The following is a 19,627-nucleotide window of genomic DNA, read 5'->3' as shown; positions in this document are numbered from 1 at the left end:
CACTGACGAAGAACAAATTAAAATATACCAAGCAAGAAAAACTTGTGTTTTCCAGTCTAGCCTGTTGGGGCACCATGCCCTGTCTCCAATGTCCACCTTCATCATTCCGGGAACTTTTTGTACCCCACCCCCTATCCCTGGACTCTGCCATGCCACTAGACAAGATTTCTTTCTTTTAAGATGGGCCTGCCTTGTCCCTTCTTTCAGAGTTATTACTGTAAGGTGGATGGCTGGGTTATGGAGATTTGAATTGTATTTTCAGTCGAAAGAAACCAAGATGGCAAAAATAGGCCATTGAAGTTCTATTTATAAGGAGTCCCTGTCTGGTGCAAACCATGAACCTGCTTACTGAACTGCGAACCAAATGTTTGGAATGTTGAATCTACCAGAGATACCTCAGAAAAAAAAGGCCTGGTGATCTACTGAGAGAGAGAGAGATAAAGAGAGAGAGAGAAAGAAGAGGGGAGGGGAGGGGAGTGTGTGTGTGTGAGAGAGAGTGAGAGAGAGAGAGAGAGAGAGAGAGAGAGAGAGAGAGAGAGAGAGAGAAACACTCCATGGAGCACAGTTCTACTCTGACACACACAGGATCGCTCCAAGCCCCTCCTCTTTTTCCTAATTGATTTCTAATGAAATGTATTTTTAAATGGTGAATCACCCAACCAGTAGGCCTCATTCACAAACAAGGAAAGAAAGTGTTTCCCTTTATAGCTTTGCTAGTCTCATTTTTAAAATCGACAGTGCCCACTTCCAAACACGTTCAAGGATTACAGGCATATGTGCAAAAACGGTTTCTGAGTCTTTGCTATAAACTGCAGGCCTGGGACCCATAAAGGGCCTTGGACGTTGTTTCTCAGCTCTTGTTTCTGGAACTCTGGGAGAGACAGGTGTCTGAGAACTAGGAGGACTGGAGAGGACAGGGATGAGTGCAGAGTTTTGTGTTGTTTGGGTTTTTATGTGACTGCTTGCAATCACATTCTTGCTGCTCGGTCTGTGCTTTCCTTCAGGGAAGGACTATGGCCTCATGGAGCCCCAAGTAGTTGGCATTTGCTGGAACCTCAGTCACTTTTCTGTGGAATGGGATAAGTCGCATGGTTACGTGCTCCATACACTTGGAGGGTTGACTGCAGAGCATAATGGATGATAGACAACAAAGCACTGAGCTAGTAATTATTTTTAAGAATAGCAATGCTAGCCTCTTTTTGCTCCAGCTTCCTTCCTCCTCTCTCAAAATCCCAAACTCATAGCCATCGAGTCGATTCCAACTCATAGTGACCTTACAGAACAGGGTAGAACTTCCCCAGTGGGTTTCTGAGACTGTAACTCTTTATGGGATTAGAAAGCCCTGTGGTAAATTAGCAGCCTAACCCATAATCCCTCTGCAGAGATCCTAAGGGAGGGTAGAGGTAGATGGTATCTCAAGTCCATGGAACAGTGAAGGCACTCAATAGGTTGCTTGTTCTGGTGAGACGACAATCCTGTCAATACTAGAAACAATAGCAAAGTCCTCATTACCAACCTGGGTAAAAAAGGTTCAGGCTTTTGCCGATGAAAGACAGAGGCAGGGATGTGTCTCTGCACTGATATGAATGATGGTGTTATGATCATGGGCATTGTCCTGAGAATCAGACAGTCTGGGTGAACTTGAGCTGGGCACCATAACTTCACTTAGATTGCTCCTGGGCAGCACAGAGAGCATGATGCCAACTTCAGAGGGTAAGGATTAGACACATCAAAGGGGGTGTTCATGACTTGGCACCCATAGGAAATGCCTCAGCCATGACCATGGTTTTGGAAAGGGCACATAACTCTCAGCCCAGACTTGAGTCAGCGAAACCACCCAGGGTTGTTAAGATGGCTTGATTCTTTTGTGAGACACGACTTAACACATGTTTGTTCGGATTCAGTCAGGTGGAAAGGGGCAAAAGCCACTTGGGCAATGTGGTTGAGAGTTTCTCTGACAGTAGCACAAACTTCAGCCCTGCTGCCGTAAAACATGGATGCCCCGGCTTGGGGCTTTCTGGAAGGGAGATTTTGTAGAGCTGAACCGATATCCCAAGGCTCACTGTACTCAGCCCTGCTCATTCGCTTCCCCGGCCTCCTGTGGACTTCGTGATATCATGGGCATGAAATCCTTGCAGGCCAAACATGACAAGAGCAAGTGCAGGGGCTCCAACCCAAGGCAGCCAAGAGTCAGTTTGCAGTCCCAATGCCCCCATCAACCACCCAGGACTTCAATTGCACTGACTGGTCCTTTTTAATAGCTAAAATCTGTATCGTGTCTTAGCCAGTTTGCCTGGTTCTTCTCATCAACTGATAGGATAGTTTGTCCTTGACTGTGGGTTTTTGATCTCTAAGTCAGAGGTGGTGTGCCTCATCCCAAAATGCATGTGTGCCTTGCCAGAAATAGGCTGGACCCAGCTCCAGGCCAGGGGCCAGTTCTCCCTGTCTGTGGTCTCTGTCCTTGCATTTGCCCTTCATTCCTCCCAAGGCCCAACCTGAGCTCTCCAGCTCTGGGGCTCTGCTCTGATCAACTTGTTCTCATTAACCTTAAACTGTGTGCTACTTAGCAAGACAGGGCCAAGGCTGATCTAAGCCAGGGTTTCTCAACCTGTGGGTCACGACCCCTTTGGGGGTAGAACAACCCTTTCATAGGGGTCGCCTGATTCATAACAGTAGCAAAATTACAGTTATGAACTAGCAAAGAAAATAATTTTATGGTTGGGGGGTCACCAAAACATGAGGAACTGTATTAAAGGGTCACGACATTAGGAAGGTTGAGAACCACTGATCTAAGCAAATCCCTCACGAAACACTGCAGATATAATTGAGCGAGAGTATTTAACTTGGTCTGAATTCTAAAGCAAGCTGATGTCTCAAGCCATTTTAGAGTCCAGCTGGATTGTCCTTTGCCGTGGACTAGGAGCTCAAATCCCAGACCAAATGTTGCTATCAATGGAAAACATTTCTCTGGAGCTTTGAGCTTATAGAAGCCAGGCTGTTGCTCACAAGTTCTCCTGTGTTCTGGCATTGACCTTGAGCTGCCTGTCTGGATTACCCCTGAGCTCCATTCCCAGGGCAACAAGCAGAGGTCTTTGGAACTTCCCCAGATTTCTTCTTTTAATGTCTGAATTTAAAGCGGGATCCTCAAGAACAGACCCTTAGCTGAATAGATCCTGAAAATCAAATCCTAGCTCCTTTGTCTCCTAAAGTGGAAGGGTTTTACTGGGCAATTATTTTTCCTGACCTCCTGACCCATGATTTAGCCAGGACCACAAAGTGTTCCCCTGTTATAAGTTCAACGTCTATAACTATAGTCATTATTCAAAAATATTGGAGTATCTAGCAGGTCCACAACACTGTTTTCATCACTGTAGGAGAAACAAAGATGAGAAATTTCCATTCCTGTCCTAAAGGTACTTAGAATCAAGTAGTAGATAGAGGTCAAGGATAGAAGGTGAACATCTAACCCATTGCCATTAGGTCAAGTCAGACTCACAGTGGCCCTCTCAGATAGAGTAGAACTGTCCCACAGGGTTTCCAAGGCTGCCATCTTTACAGGAGCAGGCTGTCACATGCTTCTTCCAAGGAGTGGCTGGTGGGTTCAAGCTATCAACCTTTCTATTAGAAGAGGAGTACTTAACCACTGCACCTTAAAGCAATACTCTTTATTGAGTAAGTTGGAAACTGGCCAATTTCATAAGAGAGCCCTGCCAAAGTTCATGGTGTTCTCAAAGTTGAACATATGTTTACAGGTGGTTGAAGATATCTGGGAAGGCTTCTGGGAGGAGGGTAAGGTCAGATGGTGAATTGTACCACTGACTGTGCCCTGCCCAGAGTAGGAGTCTAGGCCATTAGACTCCTCCATCAGTCAAGTGCTGGCCCACTGGTCACATCGGGAAAGGGGGGTGAGTTCAATCTCCCAGGTATCTCTAAGCAATGAAGTTCCAATGAGGTAGATACACATTTGTTCAATGAATGAATTGGTGGTAGAAATAGGGAAAGGATGTTGTAGTTAGTTGGTTTGGGGGAAAGATAAAGAGAGAGAACTGAGATTTTGAGTCCAGCTCACTGGGAGTGGAATAGTGGCATCAACTAAAAGTAGGGACTAGGGTGGAATGGAAAGATGAGGTCTTTAAGATCAGGTTTGCTTAGAGGTAGACCTAAGAAGCAAGGGAATCAATGGGAAGAGAAGCTAGCAGCATACCTGGGCAATTAATGAATCTTGATTTCAAACTATGGCTATTTCTTGAACACTTACTAGATCCAAGAACTTCTCTTAGAGCCCTCAATACACTACACACTTCCTTTCTGTTAGTCATTATTTTTTCTTCCTCTTCCCTTCTCCTTCTCCTTCGGTTTCCCCATTTTCTTTTCCTCTTATCGACTGCTTTTTCTCCCTCTATCCTCCTCATCAATTGAACTGAAAAATCTCCCTTTTCACTGACAATCTTCTTTCCAGAACTCAAAAAGTTACAGCCTCATAATCCCTGTTGTTTCTTCCACCACTTCAATCATTGAACAAATATTTATTGAATGTCTAGTTTGTGCCAAGTGTTGGAATGCACCAGTGACAAAAATAGAAAACTAAACCAGGGCTTTGAATTGGTTTGAACCAGTTCAGTCATAGTTGGCCAAACAAAATTGAATCAGTCCCAATTTTGTAAAACATAGGTGAAACAGAATTATGAACAGAACAGGAAGAATTATAGGTTGAAACCCTGGAATGGAAAATTTAAAAGAGACATAGTGAACTTTTAGGAGCCTAATGCAGCCTGTGACAGCATTGTTGTTGTGAGATACTGTCAAGTTGGCCCATGACACATGGGTACCTCATGCCGAATGGATTATTGCCAGGACTATGGAAAAAACACCCATTCAAAGTAGTGCAGTCGGCCACCATCTTTGAGTCAGACACCGTTGTTTCTGACTGTGGCTGGTAAGAGATTTGGTTGGTATGCAATGCACATATTGCCCTTATTTTCTAAGAGGGAGATTGTGTCTCTAGAAGAATGTTGAATTGCAATTTTTCCCCATCTAGCTATCATTCTGATTCACCCATACTTGACAAATGTGAGTTTGTTCCATTTCCCGTTGTCAGCCATGACTGGACTAGTCAGAACTGAAATAAGCCATGCCCTCATCATGCTTTCTCACACTGCCACCGCTACGACCACCACCCCCATCGTCTTTTAGTGCCCATCCTTAGGGAGAGAGCTTGTGCCCTTCTCCTGCCTACCTGCCCTTAAACTGATGTGTTTATTTTGACTGATTGTGCACCGCATTACAGGCATTTTGATCACTTAAAAGAACAATAGAAAACAGGAGAGAGGTAAAAAGAAGCATGTGACAGAAAGAGAAAGACCTTGGCAATCAGCCCAGGGTCACTCTGAGGTCTCTCTCAGCTCACATAGTATACTTCCTTTCTTAAACATCTTGTGTGCACATGCAATACTGCCTGAGTAAGGTCCCCAAGCCTTCATTTATCTTTGAATCTCACTGGATGCATGCAACAGTGCTAAGTGAGGTTGCATACACACATGGGGGGAGGGAGGGTAACGACTGAGTTCACAAACTACTTTCCAGATCTTAAAAGGTGAAAGCAGATTAGAGAGAGAACAGATTGCCCTTGCTCATGCCTCCATGGATCTCTCTGGGAAGTAGGTAGCCATTACCTTTGACCCTAGTGCATGTCACTGTGTGAACTACTCCTGGTCTTGTATCATTCATACACCTTCTTCTTTCACAGCCTCTTGTATCCATGGATGCAAGTTTGGGGAGTGTGTGGGGCCCAACAAATGCAAATGCTTTCTGGGATATACTGGGAAAACCTGCAGTCAAGGTGAGTACAACAAACCAAGGTCATTTCTGTGTATTTTTTAAATTACCAAAGTAATGCCTGTTACTTTTTATTTGTTTTTAAAAATTAAATCCAACAATGCAAAATGATATCCATTTTAAAGTGGGCATCTGCACCCCAGCTCCTATTAGGACTGCATATAGTAGCTTGCGCTACAGCCTCAAGATCCTTCCTTTTACAGGTGCAAACATAGTGGTTTCTCATAGGCGTCTTACATGGCAGCACATACAGGGGCACCTTGGACTTTTAAAGGCAGGCTCAGAGTCCCAAAATTGTTCATGTCAAAAATAGTTTCTTTAACCATTATCATTTCAGTTGTCTCTAACTTTTTGCTATGGAAAACTGCAAAAGCAAACACCAATCAACAAGCACCCGACCACCCCTTACCGGATCCAGCTCTAAATAGCTCAAAATGGAAAGGTTGGGCCGAACAACATGCCTATTTTTATCGTGTTTGCCATATTGTAAAGGGCCATTGATGACTTTGGGCATGAGTGAATCACTTGAAGACACTGGAGAGTTTTGTTTTAATATCAAGAACCCACTGCCAACGAGTCCCTTTGGCTGCTGAGATGACTGATCTTTACAGGAATAGAGTCTCATCTGTCTCCAGCAGAAAAGCTGGTGGATCTGAAATGGCTGCTTTGCTATCGGCAGCCCAACGCTTCTCCCACTGCACCACCAGGCTCTAGAACAGCCGCAGTGATAAGCAACTGGGAGGACTCCCCCATTCCCCCAGGCAGCATTGCCAGATAAAATGAGGATGGCCAGTGAAGTCTGAATTGGAGCTAAATGACAAAATAACATTTTAGTGTATGTGGGCCCTTGGTGGCATAGTCATTATGAGTTGGGCTGCTAATTACAAGGTGGGCAGTTCAAAACCACCAGCTGCTCCTCAGGAGAAAGACAAGGCTTTCTATTCCAATAAAGAAGTATAGTCTCAGAACTCACTGGGGCAGTTCTACTCTGTCCTATAGGGTCACTATGAATTGGCATTGACTCATAGCAGGGAGTGAGTGTGCCAAATATCGCATGGGACAAAATAGGAATAGTTACATATCTAAAAGTCAAATTTAATTAAGCATCCAGTATTTATTTGCATTTGCTAAAACTTCACCCTAGCCCACCAGCTGCTCCACAGAAGCTGCTCCCATAAAGATCTGCAGTCTTGGAAACCCCACAGGGGGTGCTCTGTAAGTCCCAAACTACTTGATGGCAGTGGGTTGACCCCAGAGGCTGTATGCCAATGTCTAGAGACCTTTGGAGGAGATGCTACTGGCATCCAGTGGGTAGATGCTTCTAGGCCCACAGATCAATAGCTTTGAAGGTGAAGTCAGCAGTTCAAAACCACCAGCTACTCCAAGGGAAAAAGATGAAGCTATCTGTTCCCGTGAAGATTTACAGTCTCAGAAACCCAAAGGGACATTTCTACTCTGTCCTATGGGGTGGCAATGAATCAGAATCAATGCAATGGCCAGGAGTTTGTTTTTTATGTTCATGATAGCTCTACTTTGAATGGAAGTTATATACTCAGAAATGCACACATATGAAGGGTCTTCCAAAAGTTCATGGAAAAACAGAATGAAGAGATCATGGAATTTTCTACAAACTTGTTGAAGCCCCTGCATATCAGAAAAAGTGCAACTCAATAAATTTTTCACAAGCTAAATGCCTGTGGACCCAGTACCCACATCACGAAACAGAAGGTTAGCCCTCAAAAAGATTCCTTATACTCTCTTCTAATCATGCAGGCCCTCCTCCCCCTCACCACCACCCCTCACCCTGTGCCCCATCACATGAGAACCCTATATTGAACACTTATATCCTCGATTAGCTGTGCCTATTTTTGAACGAAAGAGCCATGTTAGTACTGTGGGTTAAGCATTAGGCTGCTAACCACAATAAAGGCAGTTCAAACCCACCAGCCGCTCCACAGGAGAAAAACGAGGCTGGATGCTGCCATAAAGATAGATTCACAGGCTCCAAACCCCTATGCAGGGTCACTATGAGTGGGGATTGATTTTGTGGCAGTGGGCTTTTGGTATGTTGGGACTCTGTATAAGTGGAATCCTATAGCACAGTGGTTCTCAACCTTCCTTATGCCATGACCCTTCCATACAGTTCCTCATGTGGTGGTGACCCCCCAATCATAAAATTATTTTTGTTGCTACTTCATCACTGTCATTTTGCTACTGTTATGAATCAGTTGACCCCTGTGAAAGGATTATTCGATCCCCAAAGGTGTCGCGACCCACAGGTTGAGAACCACTGCTATAGTAGGTAATCATTTGTATCCACCTTCTTCCATTCTTTATCGCGTTTGCAAGATTCAACCATTGTTGTATGTAGCAGTAGTTTGTTCCTTGGCATTGTTCTATATTACTCCATTGTATGAATACACCTATCATTTGCCCCTTTTTCTGTTGGGAGACATTAGGATTATTTCCAGCATGGAGTTATTATGGATAGTGTTACTGTGATCATTTGAGTATGGATCTTTTGGTGAGAACATATCCACATTTTTGTTGGGTATACACCTATACTCCTGACTTACCGATATAGTTCAATTCCAAATACCAGGTCATTATATGAAAATCAATGTGATGATGATCACAGCAGATCACCAAGTGGAGGGTGATGCCATCATTACATTTGCCAAATTACATTACATAACTGCCAAGTTACGTCACTGGGGCCCATCCAAGTTCACATATAACCTTAACCATCCCAGCCAACCATATGTTCATCTTGACTCTCCACTTGATACTGCCAGATGCATGGGTTTGTTTTTTTTCTATTGTCATAAATGTGTAATGCCAGATAAGAAGATGGTTGGCAAGAGAAGAATGGGTATATATCCAAGAGTGGAATTGTCCATTGGTATGCATACATTTAGCATCAGTAGTTTCTGCCAAACCGTTTTCCAACGTGGTTCTATCAGTTTACAAAATATTTCCTCCAATTGGTCAGTGTAAGACATGCAAAAATTTTGTCATATCGTACACCATGACGTCTCCCTTCACCCACTTCTCCACTGTCCGTCCCCCAGGGAGGAGGTTATATGTAGATCCTTGTAATCTGTTCCCCTTTTCTCCCTCACCTTCCCTCCACCCTCCTGGTATCACCACTCTTTCCACTGGTGCTGGGGGGGTTCATCTGTCCTGGATTCCCTGTGTTTCCAGTTCCTATCTGTACCAGTGTACATCCTCTGGTCTAGCCGGATTTGTAAGGTAGAATTGGGATCATGATAGTTGGGGGGAGGAAGCATTTAGGAACTAGAGGAAAATAATAATAATTTATAAATTATCAAGGGTTCATGGGGGAAGGGGGGGGCGGAGGGAGGGGGAAAAATGAGGAGCTAATACCAAGGGCTCAAGTAGAAAGCAAATGTTTTGAGAATGATGATGGCAATATACGTATGAATGGGCTTGACCCAATGGATGGCTGTATGAATTGTGATAAGAGTTGCATGAGCCCCCAATAAAATGATATTTTTAAAATATACATGAAAAAAATTTTTATAAATTATCAAGGGTTCATGAGGGAGGGAGAGTGGGGGGTGGGAATGAGGAGCTGATATCAAGGGCCCGAGTAGAAAGAAAATGTTTGGAAAATGATGATGACAACAAATGTGCAAATGTGCTTGACAGCATAGATGGGTGGATGGATTGTGATAAGGGCTGTATGAGCCCCCCATAAAATGATTTTATATATTTTACACATTCCAACAGTGTGTAGCGAGCCCTGGTGGTGTAGCTGATTGCCCATTGAGCTGCTCCCAACAAGGTCAGCAGTTCAAAGCCACCAACTGCTCCATGGGAGAAAAAGCAGGCTGTCTGATTCCATAAATATTTACAGTCTTGGAACACAACAGAGGCCATTCTACTCTGCCCTATCAAAGGGTTGGGAGTTGGAATCAGTGCCATGGCTGTGGGTGGGCCCAGCGTGTGTGATATTTCCATTTGCTCCATCTGTCTTGTTTCCTAGGGCTGTAAAGTACCACCAAGTGGGTGGTTTTACACTGCAGGATGTGCTCCCTCACCATCTGGGAGGCCGTGTGTTTGAATGCAGGATGTCAGTAGGTCCTAGTCCTCTCTGAAGACTTGAGAGAAAGACTGTGCTTGTCTTTTCCAGCTCTGTTAGCTCTAGGGGGCTCTTTACATTCTTTGGCCTAGAGAAGCAGCATCACATGGTTGTTTTCCCTGCGTGTGTCTCTGGATCTGTTCTATATTATATGGGCAGCACTACTCTGATAGGACCTCATGCTAGCTGGTAACATCACCAAAGACCCTGTTTGCAAACAAAGTCATGCTCACGGGTATTGGGGTTAGGACTTCCACATATCTTTTGGGGGACATCATTCCATCCATGAGGACTTCCTCACAACCCTCCAGAATGGAACCTGGATGGTGGTCAGGGGAGAGGACCTCAAGGATGGGGTCTAGGAAAGGCAGTCCAGGTGTTCCCGTACAATATGGATATTCCACATCCACACGCTCCTGATCCAGGTCACCTTACTCTGTTGCTTCTCCCTGGCCCCTGCAGATGTGAACGAGTGTGGCTTCAGCCCCCGGCCCTGCCCACACAGATGTGTGAATACTCATGGCAGCTACAAGTGCTTTTGCCTCACCGGCTACATGCTGATGCCAGATGCTACATGTTCCAGTAAGTAGCAACTTTCAGCCACACTAGGAATTTGGCTTTGGGCAGATGATGTTTGGGGAAAAGTTGATTTGGGGATTTAAAAAACAAACAAACAAGCAAACAACCTGATATCAACTCAGCGTCAATTCTATGTGGTACTTGCTCACTTGCTCTCTCTCGGTCTCGCTCACTTTCTTCTAAAACTTTATATTATGTACTGGGTGAATGTTTACAGAGCTCATCAGTTCTATAGTCAACAATCCAGTCACATCTTGTTTCATCTCATTTATCACAGTCCCATCCATGTACCATAGGCACTTCCTTTTAAAAATACACATAACACGAATGTCATCATTTTTAATGTGCATAATTCAATGACATCTAAGTTCATTAGTAAGGTTGAGTAGCTGTCACCTGTATGTAGTTCCTCAAGGCAACCCCCATATCCTTTAAGCATTCTCACCCTGACCCCTAAAACCATTAAGCTGCTTCCTGTCTCTATAGATTCATGGTTCCAGGAACTTCCTAAATAAAAAGACTAAATGGGAGAGAGGGGGATTCAGGAAGTTCGTGGACAAATGGAATTAGAAGAGAATGGAGATTTTTCCATAAACTGCTCAAAGCTCCCACATGTGTTGGGTTTTCTCGTGAGAGGCAGCATGTGGAACAAACTAAGCATCTGGTTTTCAGGAGGTGCTACCTTCCATGCAGGGACATTGAATCTTCCCACTAACTGCCTTTCTCACGCCCCTTGCCCCACTCCCAAAGATTAGTGACTCGGACCGGAGAGACATTCCAACTCACATTCCTGAAAAGAAAAGCCCTTCTGTGATAAGGTGGCCCAGTCCCGTGGGAGGATGAGCATCAATCCATTCATCAGCCTGGAAGGAGGCTTTTGGGGTTTTATGTTGCAGCAGACAGGCAACCCCACCCCCCATCCTGCCTCCTCCACTGGCCCCCTCCTCCTTTCCCTCTCGCTTTTCTTCACCCAGCAAAACAAAAACATGCACGTTACCATCACTCAACCCTGCCTCTTCCTGACCCCTGTGTGTCAGGGTAGAACTGTGTTCTGTAGGGTTTGGCCGATATTTCAGAAGTAGATGGCCAAGCTTTTCTTCTGCGGTTCCTCTGAGCAGCCTCAGAGTATCAACCTTTGGGCAGATGTGAGCCTATTAATCATTTTAGCCCCCAGGGGCTTGCTTCTGCCTACCACTCCCTAACAAATCCAAAGAACTAGAGACTTCTGCCATCTGGCCAGAAGCTTCTGGTCAGAGCAGTTGGTTGGTGGACAGCTCCCTGCTCCTCAGTTATTGGCAAGGGACCCCAACATCCTCAGCTCTTGGCCAAGGACCCCAACACCACTCAGCATCCATAAGCCAGCCAGCTGAAGAGCTAGCACAGCCCTGGCGGACTCTTCTTTTCAAACCCTTATTATAAGTTAAACAGAAACCCACAGGAACCAGGCCTATAACTTGATGAATTCTTAGCAGGCCAAGACCCTTGTAACCACCACCAAATAGAACTTTGCCAGGACCTGCCCCTTGCCCCTACAGGAAAGCACTATCAAGGCCTTTATAGTAAGCACTTAAACGTTTGAAAAAGATAAATGCTAATGGCTGTTTCTGAAACATTCTGTGAAAGGCTCATCGGTGCCAAAAAAGATACCGCTCCCCCACCCCATGCCTAATGGGAAATTAAATTAGGCTCATTTTGAAGATTTGTGTTAAAAGAAGAAAACTAAAGAGAAGGACAGGAGGAATCAACTGGAACTCTACCCATCAGGTGTGTTATCTTGACTTGAGTCTCGGCCCCTGGGCCCTTTGTCTAGTTCTCTCTTTATAGGCATGGCCTGTGCCTCCCTGTGTCCCACAGCTCTGGGCCTCTGCCCAGGAGACTGGTGCCTTCTCTCAGCCCCTGCCATCTCTATTGTCTACCTGGGTGTCTGGCCTGCTCTGGCAGCATGATGGAGAGACTGTCCCTTTGGGTCCCCTTCAGCGTGGTTATCGAGCTGGCACCATACAAGCTTTTTTGTGCTCCTGAGCTTCTGACCTACATAACCTAGGCCCTTGCTAAGGAGATGCATTTTGGTAAGCTATTCGAAGTTCAGCGAGTGACCACCGCTCCCCTTCCCTCCCTCCCGCCTCCAAATAATAAATTTTTAAATCCAGTCATTAAGAAATAACAAAAGCTGGAGGCAGATAGGTGCCCAGCAGCTTATCCAAGAGTCAATCTCTGCCAACCTCATGGTATTTGTTTTAGTCTCATGCCACATGCCCATAATACGGCTGTCTTGTTCCACAGATCACACCTACATTCAAGGTGGGCAAGCCTTAGGGGAAAGAGATGAACTTGGTCCCTTTTAGCATAAAGCAAAATATTTTTTTTCCAGAAGCTCCATTCCCCACCTCCCCTCAGCCAACAGATCTTTATCTATCTCTGGCCACAACTACAAGGAAGGCTGGGAAGAAAAAAATAGTGTCTGGCTTTCTAGCCTCCATAGTGGGAAGTGGCAAGAGAAAGTAAGTGTCTGGGGGTGTTGTCCAGAATGGCTTTGGGGCAACCAATCATTTGTACCTGCCACCCGTTTTATGCATTTATTTTTAAAACTTTTGTTGTGATTTAGCTGATGGTTTACAGAGCAGATCATCCATTTTTCAGGCGACAACACACACACACACACTTTGCTTCATCTCATCCGTGTGTTATGGTTTATACCGATTCCTCCTTTCCTGACCCTCTAAACTTTGGCCAAGGGTAAATGCTGCTTTTTTATCTTAGATGGTAGCTTCTTCTACCTCCTGAGTGAGTTCAGTTCCAGACCTGAAGGAAGACTAAGAGTCACAGTCTTGAGGTTTCCACCAGTCTCTGTCCAAGCAGTCTAGTCTCTTTCATGATGTTGCAAGTTGTGTTCCACATTTTCTCCTGGTCTCTCCAGGATCGTCTAATGCAATCTTTTTCAGAGCAGTTGGTAACGGTAGCTGGGCACCATCTAGTTCTTCTGGTCTCGGGGCAGTGGTGATTGATGTTTGCCCTGCCACCTGTCTTAATGCGGGCACCTAAAAACCAAGTCCCATGACTCAATGACTCATTGAAGAGCACATTAAAATGGATGGCTTTACCGGAATCTACATGAGGGGTTGCATTTCAACCTCAGAGTCCAGTTAGATAACAGAGAGGAGTGATTGGAGCTTGTGCACAAAGAGAGAGTCATGCGGACTTCGGTGACTGAGGGGTGTGTGACCTATGGAAAGACAGTCGGGTTCAATGTACTGGCCAACAAAACAAATCATGGGCAAGGGTCAGGCCACCGCCCCCATTCTAGACTCGGCGAACGCAGGTCATGCTGCCGTGCAGCCCGGGCATTTGGAAACATTTCCTCGGCTTGCATCTTCCAGCCGCTGGGGAGGAAGAGACTCATGCTTGCCTGCTTTTTCAGACTCCAGGACGTGCGCTGTGACGAACTGCCAATACGGCTGTGAAGAGACAGAGGGAGGCCCTCGGTGCCTGTGTCCATCCTCGGGACTCCGCCTGGCGCCCAATGGAAGAGTCTGCACAGGTAGATCAGCCTCCACTGCTCCTACCCCCGCCCCCACCCCCGCCCCTTCCCCCACCCCCCCACCCCACGCCCATCCTATGCCCTCTCTTGAAAACTCCCGAAAGTGCAGGTTTCTGCCCACTGGTGAGATGGCATGTTTTAGTCACACAATCTCGAGACACACTCAGGAGTACTAGAAAGAGCACGGTTCTCTTACTTGGATGGCCTAATGTGTTCGTGGGAGAGAAAAGAAAACGGTACTTTGATTTTCATATATGTACCCAGGACATTTTACTTCAGTTACCATCATTCTGTCTTGGTAACTCGATCCCTGGGTGGCTCAACTGGTTTGTGTTCAACTGCTAACTAAAAAGTCGGGAGTTCAAACCTACCCAGCGGTGCCAGGAAAGGAAGGCCCGGCAATGAGCTTGTGTAGTGATACCCGCCAAGAAACCCTGCAGCGTGCCGTTCTGCTCTCAAACCTGGGGGTCTCCAGGAGTTGGAATCAAGTCCATAGCACGAGCGGTGGGGTTTATTGGTTTGTTTCGTTACCCCATGCCACTGTAAGAAAAGACAGCACATTTGGGTGCCTTTAAGGGGCAGAAACTAATTTCCCCACAGTTCTGGAGTCTAGAAGTCCAATTCAGACTCTCCGGAATGCCAGTGCCTCTGTAGGCCTCTCTCCTAATACATGGCATCTGCCAGTAATCTTTGGCATTTATTTGCTTGTAGATGAGCCTGGCATGGTATCTGTCTTCTTCCTGTGGCTATATCTCTGACTCGTCTGCTCTTTTTGTAAGACATCACTCAGAAAAGGTTAGGTTTAGGTCCCCACCACCACCACCGACTCTGGTATGATGTCGTTACCAGAAACCCTATTTCCAAATAGTCACATTTGCAGGTCCAGGGGTAAAACTAGCAACATAAGTTATTTGGGGGACACAGTTCAAGAGACACCACTATTTATATTTTTGTCATTCAATGAATAAGATACTAAGGACTATTGGGCTTTATGCTGGGTTTCTAGTATTTATCTGAAAAATAAAAATATTATTGTTTAATATAGGACTATTGAAAATAGTATCTACCTTCTACATTGTGTAAGTTATGACACACAAAAAAAAAACACTGCCATGAAGTTGATTCCACTTCACTAAAAACAACAACCAAAAAACCTACTGCCAGCAAGTCAATTCTGACTCATCACGAGACTCAAAGCAATCCAATAGGACAGAGTAGAACTGCCCTTCTGTGTTTCCAAGACCATACATTGTTATGGGAGCAGACAGCCTCATCTTTCTCCTGTGAGGTAACTGATGGGTTTGAACTGCCAACTTTGCCCAATGCGAAGTTTCACCATCCTAGCTTCTAAGAAGCCTTCTGGCTGTACTTTTTCCAAGACAGACTTATTTCTTTTTCTGGAAATCCATGATCCTTTCACTATTCTTTGGCAGATCTATACCTCAAAGGCATTGGGTCTTCTTCAGTCTTCCTTACTCACTGTCCAGCTTTCACAAGCGTGTGAAGTGATTGGAAACACCATGACTTGAATTAGGGGCACTTTGTCCTCAAAGTGATGTCTTTTTGGTTTTGAATGCTTTAAAGAGGTCTTTTTCAGTTTATTTGCCCATTGCCGTATGTCGTTTGATTTCTGGGCTGCTGCTTCCATGGGTATTGATTGTAGCTCCAACTCAAATGAAATCCTTGACAACTTCAAGATTTTCTCCATTTATCCTGATGCAGCTTATTGGTACAAAAGACATAGACCAAAAATATTGATAAGAAAGGTCAAACTATGGCAGAAAGTTGAAAGACTCTGTAATATTTTCAATTTAATTTAAAAGGTACTAGTATGGCTTAATATTCTTTTCTCTTCCTTGCAATAGCAATATGGCCCATTCAAGATACTGGATGGTTATTTATTTTCAATGTACCTGGCCTGATAAGCTGCATTTAGGAAGCTCAGCCACATAGGTCCTAAGTCAATTAGAAACTTTTTAAACTATCCATGGGAATTGCAATTGTGTCTCTATTCGATAACCAAATATTTAATTAGGTTCACAGGGTTTAGTTCTCTTTAGAATAATGCCAGCCCTGATGGCATAGTGGTTACATGTTGAGCCACTAACTACAAGGTCAGTAGGTTGAAACCACCCTCTTTGGGAGAAAGATGAGACTGTCTATTCCCATAGAGTTATGGTCTCAGAAGTCCACAGGAGCAGTTATAGGGCCACTATGAGTCAGAATTGGCTCGATGGCAGTGGGTTTGGTTTGATTTGGTTTGATTTATGGCAAGGCTAATTCGTGACCAACTGCAATCCAAATTCCCATCTACTTCTGTGATTTAGCAGACTTTTTTTTTTAATGATGCCACTTGTAGAGTAAACCATAATGACTTGGAAGCTTGTGGGAGAAGGGCCTTCAGGACCTTCATTTGCTAATGGAGCACTACTCAAAATGAGAAGAAACAGCTATAAAATGAATAAATGGAACTTGGAATTTCTGAAGTGTGAATCTAGGAAAATTGGAAGTCATTCAAAATGAAATTGACTACATAAAGGTTGATATTCTAGGTGTTCATGAGCTGAAATGGACTTGTATTGGACATTTAGAATCAGAAAATCATATGGTTTAATAAGCCAGGAATGATATGATCAAGAGGAATAACTTTGCACTCATCATGGAAAAAAAAAGACATTTCAAGAGCTATCTTGAAGCACAATGCTATCTGTGATAGGATAATGTCTATCCCCATACAAGGAAATCCAATCAATACAATTATTATTCAAATTAATGCACAAACCACTAAAGTTAGTAAGGAAGCAATTGAAGAATTCTACCAATGTCTTCAGTCCGAAATTGGTCAAACATGCAATCAAGAGATACTGATAATTATTAGCCATTGGAATGCAAGAGTTGAAAACAAAGAGGAATAGTAGTTGGAAAATATGGTCAATCAGAAAATATAGTCTTGTTGATTGAAATGAAGCTATAGATCACATGAAAGAGTTTTACAAGACCAAGGACTTCTTTGTTGTAATTATCTTTTTGAACAACACAAAAGTCTACATATATGGACTTCTCCATATGGAATACACAGAAATCATATTGACTACATCTGTAGGAAGAGGCGATGGAGAAGTTCAATATCAGCAGCTAAAATCAGGTCAGGGGCTGACTGTGCTACAGACCATCAATTGCTTATATGTAAATTCAGGATGAAGTTGAAGAAAATGAAAAGAAGTCCACGAGAGTATATGCCACTCAAATTTCAAGCATATCTTAACAACATATTTGATACATTAAACATTAATGGCAGAAAACCTGATGAGCTGTGGATGACATCAAGAACATCAATTGTGAAGAGGGCAAAAGGTCATTAAAAAGACAGGAAAGAAATAAAAGATTGATGTATATGTCAGAAGAGTCTCTGAAACTTGCTCTTAATTGCAGAGTAGCTAAGGCAAATAGAAGAACTGATGAAGTCAAAGAGTTGAATTGAAAATTTCAAAGGGCAGCTCAAGACCACAAAGTAAAATATTGTTATGAAATGTGCAGAGAACTAGAGTTATAAAACCAATCAAGGAAGAACACACAGCATATCTTAAACTGAAAGAACACAAGAAAACATTCAAGCCTGGAGTTTCCATATTGAAAGATTCTACAGGCAAAAGAATGAATGATGCAGGAAGCATCAAAAGAAGATAGAAAAAATACAGTCACTGTACGAAAAAGAACTAGTCAACATTCAATCATTTCAAGAGGTAGCAGACTAACAAGAACCAATGGTACTGAAGGAAGAAGTCTGAGCTGCACTGAAAGCATTATCCAAGTTCAATTCCAGGAATTGAAATGTTTCAATAAGCTAACGAAGCACAGGAAGCACTCACTCATCTATACCAAGAAATCTGGAAGACAGCTACTTGGCCAACTGACTGGAAGTGATTCATATTTATACTCGTTCCAAATAAAGATGACCCAACAGAATGAGAACGTTATAGAAAAATATCATTGAAATCACATGCAACTAAAAGTCTGTTGAAGTTTATCCAACAAAACAGTAGTACATGGACAGTGAGCTCTCAGAGGTTCAGGTAGCTCTAGAGGTGGAACAAGGGCTATCATTGCTGTATCAGCTGGACCTTGGCTGAAAGTAGAGAATACCAGAAAGATGTTTCCTTGTGTTTCACTAACCATGTAAAAGATTTGGACTGTGTAGATCATAACAAACTATGGAGAGCCTTGAGGAGAATGAAAATTCCAGAACATGTCATTGTGCAAATGAGGAACCTGTACATGAATCAAGAGTTAGCTTTGTGAGAAGAAAAAAGGAATGGTGCTTGGTTTAAAATCAAGAAAGGTATGTGCCAGGGTTATATCAGCTCACCATACTTATTCAATCTGTATGCTGAGCGAATAATCAGAGAAACTGGACTGCATGAAGAAGAAGGTGATCTCAGGATTGGAGGAAGGCTTATTAACCTGCGATATACAGATGCCACAACCTTGTTGACTGAAAGTGAGGAAAACTTGAAGGATTTGCTGATGAAGATCAAGGATTACAGTCTTCAGTATAAATTCCAAGCCAATGTAAAGAAAACCATAATTTTCATAACTGGATCAATAGGTAACATCATGCTAAATGGAGAAAAGATTCAAATTGTCAAGGATTTCATCTTGCTTGGATCCATAAACAATGCTCATGGAAGCAGCAGTCAAGAGACCGAATGATTCCTTGCATTGGGTAAATCTGGAGCACAACACCTCTTTAGAGTGTTGGGGAAAAAAGGATGTAACTTTGAGAATTTTCAATCACCACCTTATGTGCACGTGAAAGTTGGACATTGAATAAAGAAGACCAAAGAAAAACCATTGCATTTGAACTATGGTATTGGCAAAGAATGTTGAAAGTACCATGGACTGCCAAAATAACAAACAGATCTGTCTTGGAAGAAATATAACCAGAATGCTCATTAGAGGCAAGGATGGCGTTGTTTCATCCCATGTCCTTTGCACATGTTATCAGAAGAGACCAGTCCCTAGAAAAGAACATCATGTTGCTAAGGTGGGAGGGGCACCAAAAAAAGGGGAAGGCCTTTGTCCAGATGGATTGACACAGTGGCTACAACAATGGGATCAAATATCAGAACACTTGTAAGGATAGTGCAGGACTGGGCGGTGTTTCGTTCTGTTGTCACTCATGAGTCAGAACAACAACACCTTGATTGTCAGAAAATGATACATACATGGAATCATTGAAAACTGACTCATCTAAGATTTGTTTATTCTCCTACAAATGTGAAAGGAACAATAAATCAGTCCCAACTTATGTATTTAACCATAGATCCAAAAGAACAACATACCATCTATCTGATTTTACATCTGAAGATTAAAGCAAAGAGTAAATTGTCATGGTTTGATCAACATAGTTGTCAATCTCTCTATTAAAGGATGGTGCCCCCACATGGAAGAAGCACACCAGCCTGTGTGATCATGAGGTGCCAAAGGGATCAGTTATCAGGCATCAAAGAACAAAAATTCATATCATTGTGTGCTCACCTCCATGATACGATCGCTGAAGACAAATGGGT

General features: G+C 43.6%; 1 protein-coding gene across 1 annotated transcript in view; it reads left to right on the top strand.

Moving 5' to 3' along the window:
- The window catches only part of EGFL6 (EGF like domain multiple 6), an 84,590-nt gene that overhangs the window by 25,280 nt on the left and 39,683 nt on the right, over positions 1–19,627 (top strand). Inside the window, exons 3-5 of the mRNA XM_004710018.2 lie at positions 5,747–5,839; positions 10,403–10,522; positions 13,938–14,057. Coding sequence (XP_004710075.1) covers positions 5,747–5,839; positions 10,403–10,522; positions 13,938–14,057 — 333 coding nt within the window. The remainder of the gene's footprint in view (positions 1–5,746; positions 5,840–10,402; positions 10,523–13,937; positions 14,058–19,627) is intronic.

Source organism: Echinops telfairi, unplaced genomic scaffold (genome assembly GCF_000313985.2).
Source record: "Echinops telfairi isolate 266 unplaced genomic scaffold, ASM31398v2 ScPeMD7_53;HRSCAF=182, whole genome shotgun sequence".
In the NCBI taxonomy this organism is placed as follows: domain Eukaryota; kingdom Metazoa; phylum Chordata; class Mammalia; order Afrosoricida; family Tenrecidae; genus Echinops; species Echinops telfairi.
This window is presented reverse-complemented; position numbering and strand designations above follow the sequence as displayed.